This window comes from Limulus polyphemus, unplaced genomic scaffold (assembly GCF_000517525.1).
Source record: "Limulus polyphemus unplaced genomic scaffold, Limulus_polyphemus-2.1.2 Scaffold1350, whole genome shotgun sequence".
Lineage (NCBI taxonomy): Eukaryota > Metazoa > Arthropoda > Merostomata > Xiphosura > Limulidae > Limulus > Limulus polyphemus.
This window is the reverse complement of record NW_013666960.1, coordinates 19,981-29,964: the sequence shown is the minus strand read 5'-3', so window position 1 is coordinate 29,964 and position 9,984 is coordinate 19,981. Positions and strand designations below refer to the sequence as shown.

The window sequence follows — 9,984 nt, the reverse complement described above, 5'->3', positions numbered from 1 at the left end:
TCATGTCTTTGCTTTTACTTTACATATCCTATAATGGATACCTTTTAATGCTTTCCTCAACCACAGAATCTTCCTCTCTTCTGGTCATAATTTCTAGTCCTGCTAACTCTTTAGACGGGTGTGCTCAGACAGAACTGGTGGGATTTGTGCATTTTCCTCTTTGATACCTAGGCCTTTAGACCAAAGTAACAGTTTTACCACTAACTAATTTTAAGCTCTTGATCTGGCAACTTAAAACTTCCATTGTTGTTGTTTGCCAAGATGAGGTTCAAACCTTTGTTGGTATATATATAGTATAGAGAACTGTTACGTACACATACTGTATATGTACTTATAGTGCAGGAAAATTTCTTTATATTTCTGAATAGTAAGGAAGAACTGATGCGCAACTCAGACCCACTGGTGTGGGGTCTAACTGGTGATACTTCACTGGATGATGATGGACCAACTAGGTGAGGTTATTGTCATGTGTTATAAGTATTAAACAAATAATGTAATTCACTGGATTATATTAATAGAAAATGCTGTCCATGTATGATCTTACCAGTGGATTAACTTTATTCTAAACCACTCATTGTTTCAACTGTCGTGAAATTCAGCTAAAGGAATGAACTTGTATGGCATAAGTTTTTATAACATCTCAGCCTTATACTGTGTTGTGTTTTATTAGGTCATATAGAATTGCTTTTATTTAGTGTGTGATGTGAGGTAGACATTTTTTTATTAGTGTGGTAAAAATGTATTGTATTATTATTGAGATAAGAATTTTTATAGTGATAAAACTTAGTTGTTTTTAGTGTTATACAAGTATTATGTTACTAGAGCAACAAGAGTAAGTTGTATTATGTTTTATATGTGTAGCATACATTGTTATTAGTGTGATAGAAGTATATTTTGTCTGTGCATTAAAAATGTACTTGTTAATGGTGAGATAGGATTAATTATTTTAGTGATAGAACTATAATGATGATGTTTTTAGTGTTTTAGAAGTATATTCCATTGCTAGTTTAAAAAAAGTGTTGTGATACTAGTCTGATAGAACTACATTGCTATTTATAGTAATGATGTAACCAGTTGAATAATAGAGATAATGTTTAGGTAATATACACATTAAGAAATAAAGAAAAATAACAGATTAAATCAATTGATCTTTAATTACTGTTTAGTGTATACATATAGATAAGAATTACATTATTGTAGGAGTTATGGAGTTTAAAAAACAGCTTAACTCCTTAAACCCGAGCAGATACTACATGTGTTTGGCCAAAAATCCTGATTTACCCATTGGATTGTGACAGCATCTGATAAGATTTATGTCTCTTTGGCTTAAAACATATCCAAACCATGTTATTATCCACCTTTTATAAATATACTGGAAGTTCTGTGAAGCATTATTGTTTGTTTTGAAACAAGTTTCAGATCAATGGCAGATCGTGTGAAACATTACAAGTTTAAAGAGTTAAAAATGAAGTTTGGAGTTTTGAAAATTAGCTTGGTAAGACAGTCTGAGTGGTTAATAAGAAAAGATTGTTAGTGTGAGCTTTTTGTCCTGAATATATTCTTGCAGAACAGTGTAATTAATATATGTTTTTATTAAATATATCAGACTGAGAAATGTTAGATACTATAATTTACACTAAACATTCATATTGTTGCAAAGTTAAAAAAATCTTACAGTTCTAATATTTAATTTTAATGGAAAAACACTGAAATAAAACTCTAAAGGGTACATTTATAACTGTAGCTCTTCATTGAATTAATTCTAATGCTAATTCAATGGAAACTAAGTTTTAACATTATCATTCTTTAAAAATGGCTGAAGCACAGGATTGTAACTGGAAATGGTCAAAATTTCAACAATTCCTCAAATTAACTAAATATCACAGAGCAGTATGTGATTATCATCACTGGGCAATTTAATCAATTCCTATATATAATTTATTACCTATGAGCAGTGATTGAATCAATTAGAGTCACATGAACTAATCAATTAATCAAAATGTTTCTGACTGCTACTGTTTTTGATTACTCCAATGACTGATTAATTGAAGTTACAATTAAATCAATTGTCATGAAAATAATCAACTCCTTTAAATTAGGGTTTTAGATTATTACTATTTTTGCTTATTCAAATCATCTAAATAATCAGAATATTGCTATTATGTTTGTTTAGTAAAAACTTACACAATGAACCATTTGTTCGCTGCTAAATTTTAACTTACAAGTTTTTTTCTTACTTGAAGTTTGTTTTCAATGTCATTGATTTGGGGAGGGGGGGTCATGATGGCTCACCCTATCTTTGTGACAGCAAAACTACTAAGGCTCTTTTCCACTGTTACTAAATTAGAACAGCTGCTTAGGGGGATAGCAACTGTCTGGCAGTGCCTGCCACCAACCTCTTTCTTTTTGAATTGTTTACTAGAGGAAAGACACCTGCTACAAACATTTCTTATTTTTGATTTGAACTGCTGACTAGAGGTAAGGCAACTGTCTGGTAGCACCTGCCACCAACTCTCTTTTGCTTCTATATACTATGATTTGAAGATTAATTGAATGTAACTGATTAATGAGGCCATTGATTAATCAATTAACATATACTACTAATTGTTCAGCTCTAGTGATAACAATACTTTAAACCAACACATCAGATATCATACCTATAATGATCAACCACATTAAACCAAATAAAAGATCAAATGAGGTTACTTTTTATAGTGTCATTTACTTCAGTAAAGTAGTTCTCTGATTTTGCCCTTATTGCTTAACGTGTTCATACCTTAAATGTAATGTGTGTTACTGTATTACATTTTTAAGTTTCGACATTAGTTTGTAACATGACTGTATTCAGTCTATTTGTGTGTATAACATCCAAATATATTAGGTTTTTCTCCCTTTACTTATAGGTTGTGTGAAAAGATTTGGGCTACTGTGAATGGGAAAGTTTTCAGTGCTGTGATTGTGACATTGGTGTTTGTTGAAGGCCTAGTCATATTTTCAGAGTTGCTCATTGATTTTGAAGTTGTCCAAGGTATATGTATTGTACACTTATAATAGGTTTAACACTTTCATTAGCACCATATGTCAGTGATGTGTTTTTTTAAATTTGATTTAGGCTTTGTATATATGTAAAATTTTGTTAAAAAGTTTGTGTATCCATTTTGTGATCTTAGGGGAGATTCTTTAAACTTGTGTAGTTGGATTTTAACAGGCTTGTCCACTTGTAGTATTAGAAATGTATATTGTCATTATAATAACATATAAGAAGTGAACTGTTTTGAAATTTTGCATTTTTCTAGAATGTACAGAACAGGATAAACTGTTACATTATATCAAATTATACAGTTGAAAATTGAGTAAATGTGATTTTAACAGTTGACAGTTAAAATGATTTGTTCATATATAAATTTAAGTGATTTGCTTTACATATTTCTTTGACTGTATAGATCCACAGTGGAAGACAAGTTTAAACTGCTCTGCCAATGTGTCGGGGCTGGTTTTTTCTTCAGCAGGGGCCAACAGTCCGAAGCTTAGGATGGCCAAAGACATTCTGTCATATATTAGTATTGTTATACTAATTATTTTTGTCTTTGAGGTATGAATCTAGTTTTGTAATAATGTTTATAATTATTTTCTGTGTGTACATTACATATAACTAAATGAATTACATTTTTTTATACAGACTAAGCATTAAATTATATTATGGTCTGTCAGTTCTGTATATGCAGATAAGATCAGATGATCTAAACAGATTCTGTAATGATAAACGTGAAAGGCAACATACTTAAAATTTATGCACTTGAATCCCATCAGAAGTATATTTTCACTGTTATGTAAGAACTCAAGAATATCGTTTTCCTAAAAGTATTTGACATATATAATAAAACACATACCTGAAGATATAAATTAATTTCATAATGCCTGTTTTGTGGATACTATTGTTTTGGTGGTGATATTAATTTGATATATTTTGTACCTCTTAGTGTGCATTCTAATATATGAGAAAAAAATACTTTATAACATTTATTGTAAAATTTTCTTTGTGTTTTTCATTATAGTTTTTACCATTTCCTACACTCACAATTTTTTTTGTTATACTTGCATTTTGACTTGCAGTATTTAAGACTCGTTTTTGCTCTTTGGAATATTTTTAAATCCATTTTCCAAACAGTGTGTTTAGATATTATATGATGTGCATATTTGAGCAATATAATTAGATAACAACCACTTCTTTCACTTAAATCAAACAATTTTATATAATCATTTTTCACAGGTTGGCTTTAGATTAGTTTCAGGAAGAGCAAGATACCTTATTCAAGGAATGGAGGTAAATTATCTGTATTCTGTTAATTAAATATTGGTTGATTTTTGATATTTGTATTGCTGTTAAAAAACAACAACAAATATCCATGTGAAATGTTAGTTTGAGAATAATGTTTATTTTCAGGTATTTGAAATAAAAAAAACCAACATTGGGCAATAAAGCGAGGTGATTTAATATATTCAATTACCTTTGAGCATTGATTACATCATTTAGTGTCATGTAAACTAATTAATCAATTGATATTATGATTAAATCAATTAATTGTAACTACGGTTTCTTATTATTGCTATTTTTGTTTATTTCAACTATCCAAGTATTTCAACTATCCAAGTAATAAAAATATTTCCACCAAAGTTACTCACCTTGTCTGAGGCTATATGCCACTCTCACTAATGCTAAACTGCTGACTAGAAAGAAGGCAAACTGTGGCAACACCCACTGCTGTTTTACTTGTATATATTTCTTATTTCTTGTTTGTACATAACATGGCTGGGAACACACTGTATAACTGATCAATGAGGCCTTTGATTAACTGATTAACAAATACCACTAACTGCCCATCTCTACTGGATAATACATAATAATGAGAGCTGTGTCATAGCATGAGTATTTTCTAGATTAATAAATTCCATGTATGGAAAACAGTTGTAATGTGGTTACTCCAGAACTCTTACTTTCTAACACTAATCTTGTATTTTGCCAAATTCTAACATCATTACATGGACTTTTAATTTTTGGTTTGTGGATTTTTTTATGTAAGTGAAACACTCCTCATATTTCTGGGCTTACAGAGCCCAAAAATCATATGTATTTTGTTTTTATTTGCTGAATTTAGTTGTTAAGATTGAATTCAAAATCTACAGTTTCATAATTTTTGGTCATTTTTTTGCCTGTTCAGTTCAATTCCTTGTAACAGTTTTGGGAAACCTTATAGCCATATTTAACTAAGTTGTTAGGTTTGCTGATTTTCATTCAAAAAATTTAATGACTTTTAGACCCATTAATGTCCCAGTTATAATTAGTTTATATTTTTTTGCAATTGTTTTCAAAGTTTGGTGGTGAGTTTATTTCTGTATCGGCCTAGAACATCTTGCAGCTCTTGGTGTAATTTATAAGTGATAATTCTTGGGTACATATATTGCTAGAATATAATAAGTGATAAGTTAGAGGTAGAACTTTGTTTTATGTTTGTTATGAATTAACAATATCCTAGTTCTCAGTATTTTTTTAATATCTTGCATTATCTTTTCTTTTGGCTTTAGATATGTGATGCTATTGTTGTTCTTGTGGCATTTGGACTTGACATTGCATTTTTAACAACACCCTCTAAAAAAGGAGCTGGAAAAGAGGCAGCAGTACTGATAATTCTTCTTCGATTATGGAGGATTAAAAGAATCCTTCAAAGTAAGTAAATGTATTGTACTTTTAAGACTTAATAAAAGAGCTTGGGCCTCTCAAAGAGTGCTTTCAAGACATAACTAGAAACTTGGACTTCTTACCTTTTGATTCTATTTTTTGTAACTTTTGAAAACATCTGTTACTTTTTGTTTTTGCATATATGTATGGCATAAAAAGAATGTGGGTAAAATTTTGTATCTTCTGTATTTTAAATACCTATTCTTTTGCTTATGTGTGAGAACTTTGTTTTTATTAATTGTCTATTTGGACATTAAAAGAGGTAAAATTATAGGTAGTCACACTTTAGTGATGATTTGCTTTTTTAAATTAAAAGAGATTAAGTTACAGGTAGTTAGATTTTAGTAATGATTTGTCTGTTTTTTTTAATTAAAAGAGGTTAAGTTGCAGGTAGTTAGACTTTAGTAATGATTTGTCTGTTTTTTTTAATTAAAAGAGGTTAAGTTACAGGTAATTACATTTTAATAATAATTTGAGCATGACAAATATATTTCTTCTGTTCATTTGAGAAAATGAAACATTTAGCTCGATATTTTTTTATAGCTTAAAAAATAAATTATTGCTACTTTCTTCTTGAAGATAAAGAGACAGTGTGGTTAGAATGTGTATATGTATGAATTGTGATTGATACTTTGTGTCCTTCTACATTGTAATTATCATTCAAATTTTCAGTTAAAATTAGATTTCACATATGTATGTGCATTGTGTTTCTCAGTCCTTTAAATATGATTAAAGATCCTTTTTTTTAAAACAAGTTAACATACTTGCTCAAAGTAAGGAACATGTGCTTTATAGTATTTCAGGACATCCACCATTTTGTTGCCACTTAAAAGAATATTTATTGGAAATGTTCTGTTGATTCAGTTTACTGATTGAATTTGTAATTCAATGTGTCAGTTCTAAAATTTGTGCAAAAAAAGTTATTGAAAATTGTTTCAGAGTATACTTCAATGGCACTTGGTGTCCATGTGTTGAGGATTTTGTATCATATACAGCCATGTAAAGTGAAATTAATTAACATGTTTAAATCTTTTTTTCCAGCACTATTGAAAGAAAAACAAAACCATATTGAATAATCACCCATTCTTGATTTAGGTGTCATAGATAACACCAGACTAGAGATGGGTCATTTTCTGTCTATTTGTGAGAGAGAGAAAATACAAGCTGAGCATAAAGTGGACATACTGATCTTGAAGGTCGAAGATCTTGAGGTAAGCTGAGATGAAAGATATTAAAGATAATGTATTTATAAATACAAAAAGATATGTTAATGACGTATCTTTAATAAAAAAAAATATAAGTTACAATTTTTGATAGAAAATTGTTTTTATTTTAATAAACATGATTAATTAATACCTTTGTAATATTTTTTTTCTATATTAGAAGGAAATTTTTATTTTTTTCAAGATGTTAGTTTCCCTTCATGATTCAATAGAATTATTGTATAGAATTGTATTTATGTATATATGTTTTAATTGATATATTTGTCACAAAGCATATGATATTTAGTATAGAGTGCTATTGGGAAAAAAAAGGCATGTATATTAAAATTGGATGTTATGTTTTAAAATCTCATTTAATAGCCATTTTTATCATAAATAAAATAATCTCTGTTTTGTCTACTATGGCAATGTTAAACACGTTTGCATTTTTATGAATTAGAATTCAAATTAGGTTAATTAATATCTCTGCTTCAAAATTTCACATACTTATATAGAGGAAATTACAGAGAGAAAAAACCAGAATACTATACAAATCAGTGTTTACTAGTGAGAAAATAAGATGGTGACTGTAAAGACACCAATATATCACTGTTTTTAATTCTTTTTAAGACAGTTTTATAGAACAGATTGTTCAGTTTTTGTTTGTATAATGTTAAAATTACCTTTATAAACTGAAAACAGTTTTGAACTTGTTAGAAAAAATAATGATGACAAGAGCTCTACTCTGCATCTCAGGTGTCAGTATGAACTAGGGCTGTCATTTAGGGGGCAGCTCCCCATCTTGTGATTCAAACCACTTATTAATTTGGAGAACATATATATATATATGTAAAACGTGTAGTTTGCATTATTTGAATGGTTATTAAATAACACAGGGAATAATTAGAGCAAATGCTTCCAAAACCATCTGATTTTTATTTTCTAATCTTTAAAAAACCCAATAGCATCAAGTTTCCCTTCCATCCCCATTGAACTCTCAAATGTTGCTTCTGGTAACTGTACTTCTGGTGTTAACTTTAATTTAGGATTTGACTACATCGTATAAGCTCCTATTACAAAATTTTTGATGACCATGCATGTTGACAGTAGCCTTGTGGCATTGCCTTTGCAAAAGACTGTTTTGTAAGGCTATCATGTCCAAAGTACACCACTCCTCTCTGCAGAGTTTCAATAGTATTTCTGTTGTATGAAGATGATAGTTTCCTAGTGTTTGTTTCAACTGTCTTATTGCACAGAAATCTATAGGTGCTGTGTCTGAAGACTTGATCAGTATGCCTTCATATGGAATAAGATGAATATCTGTTTCATTATCCAGCTGCTGAATGTATGCAATGGTTGAACGGATATGTTGAGAAAGCAAATTGTGGACACATAGCTTGAATAGCTTTTCTAGACAGAGATCCTTCTTGAATAAGTTGTGTACTGTTGCTTGGGGCATATGGGCAACATTTGACGCTGACTTTTGTATTCATGGATTCTCACACATTACAAGATGATGCACTTTGCTTACCACATCTGAAGTACAGTTTTTTGCAAGTCTCTTTCTGGATGGTCCTGGTGGCCCAAGTTGATCCATATACCTTTGTTTTCCAGTGCTATTAAATATACAAGGGTTACTCTCATCTTGAAAATTCTAAATACCTAATCTAAACAAATTTTTATGATCTGAATGTATGAATATTTTGTGTTGGAAAAGGCTGTTACATACCCTTCCCAACAACAATTAGTTTTTGTGACATCACACTATGCAATACCAAAATATAGTTTTCATTTATTCTTTCCACTACGACTTTCTATATTTGCTGTAGTCATTACTCTGAACTCTTTATTTGCACTATTTTCTAATATTTGAAACAATTCAACAACTCCAGTGTGTGTGAACCATGATTGTTAATGTCTGTGCTCTACCCCTTATTCCACACCTCTTGCCCTCATTATATAGCATTAGCTTGATTAATATTCTCATGCACAAATATATATTTATATACATACACACAAAAATAAAATTCTTATACAAACTGATAAGCTCCATGTGGATGGTTGTAGGTCAATTACTTCACCGATCAAATACATTATTGTACATGTTCATGTCCATAGTTACCACCATTTCTGTTTTACGGGATACATTTGTCATTGTTGTCATAGGGCAAAATTGGCTACAGTTAAAATCTTTACACTTCGATGAAAGCTTACATTAGATAACCTCTTCCAACCAAGCATATGCTTTTTATGCTTATGAAAATGCTGTAAAGTTAGAACCATCTTAACACACGCAGGTCACTGGCTAAATAAGTTTTAAAGAAAATATCATACCTTTCAGGGGCTTATCAGTCATATTTTTTACAGGCCATTTATATTTATGTTGTAGTTTAATGGAAAAGACAGGTCAATAGCTATTCCTCTCTTCAGTTACAAACATTAATTTCTTACCATTTTACCAATCTTTCTGAAGGTTATAGTTATTTTTTATATTTTCTCTCATAAAGCATGAAGTTGCCTATCTAAAGGAGAAACTGAAAAAAACTGAAAAAGAATCCTTGTATGCCAAGAGACAGCGTAAGAAAGATGGATATTCAAGTACTCAACATAAACATCCAACAATAACAATAGGTGTGGAAACTAGTCCAGCTCGTCATCCATGCACAGGAACTCAGACGGCCATAGTAATATGTGAGCAGCATATTCCAGAGGAAAAAGGTAAGTGATAAAATTATGAAATTAGAATTGTCGTAAAGACTCTGTATTAGGTTGGCATGTTAAATATAGCAATAAGGACAGATTTAAAGATACAGTTTCATTTTGAGACCAAGATTTAGTACTAGTTTTTGAGAATGAAATGAAAGATATTTAAATCCTAATAAAGATTAATTATATAGATATATATATAAATTGTAATTTAAGGTGGTTTCACTTCAAGAAGAATATTTATAAGAAAATTTGCATCCCCTTTTTTTTACCAAACAGTTTGATAAAAAAAAAAGTATTTAACTTTTCTTATATATATTTATGTTTTTTTTTTTTTTT

General features: G+C 29.9%; 1 protein-coding gene across 1 annotated transcript in view; it reads left to right on the top strand.

The window, feature by feature from the left end:
• Nucleotides 1-372: 372 nt before the first annotated feature.
• Nucleotides 373-9,984, top strand: part of LOC106463214 (transmembrane protein 266-like) — a 13,513-nt gene continuing 3,901 nt past the window's right edge. Inside the window, exons 1-7 of the mRNA XM_022390662.1 lie at nucleotides 373-452; nucleotides 2,904-3,028; nucleotides 3,444-3,592; nucleotides 4,271-4,324; nucleotides 5,584-5,725; nucleotides 6,833-6,948; nucleotides 9,447-9,657. Coding sequence (XP_022246370.1) covers nucleotides 382-452; nucleotides 2,904-3,028; nucleotides 3,444-3,592; nucleotides 4,271-4,324; nucleotides 5,584-5,725; nucleotides 6,833-6,948; nucleotides 9,447-9,657 — 868 coding nt within the window. The 5' untranslated portion in view covers nucleotides 373-381. The remainder of the gene's footprint in view (nucleotides 453-2,903; nucleotides 3,029-3,443; nucleotides 3,593-4,270; nucleotides 4,325-5,583; nucleotides 5,726-6,832; nucleotides 6,949-9,446; nucleotides 9,658-9,984) is intronic.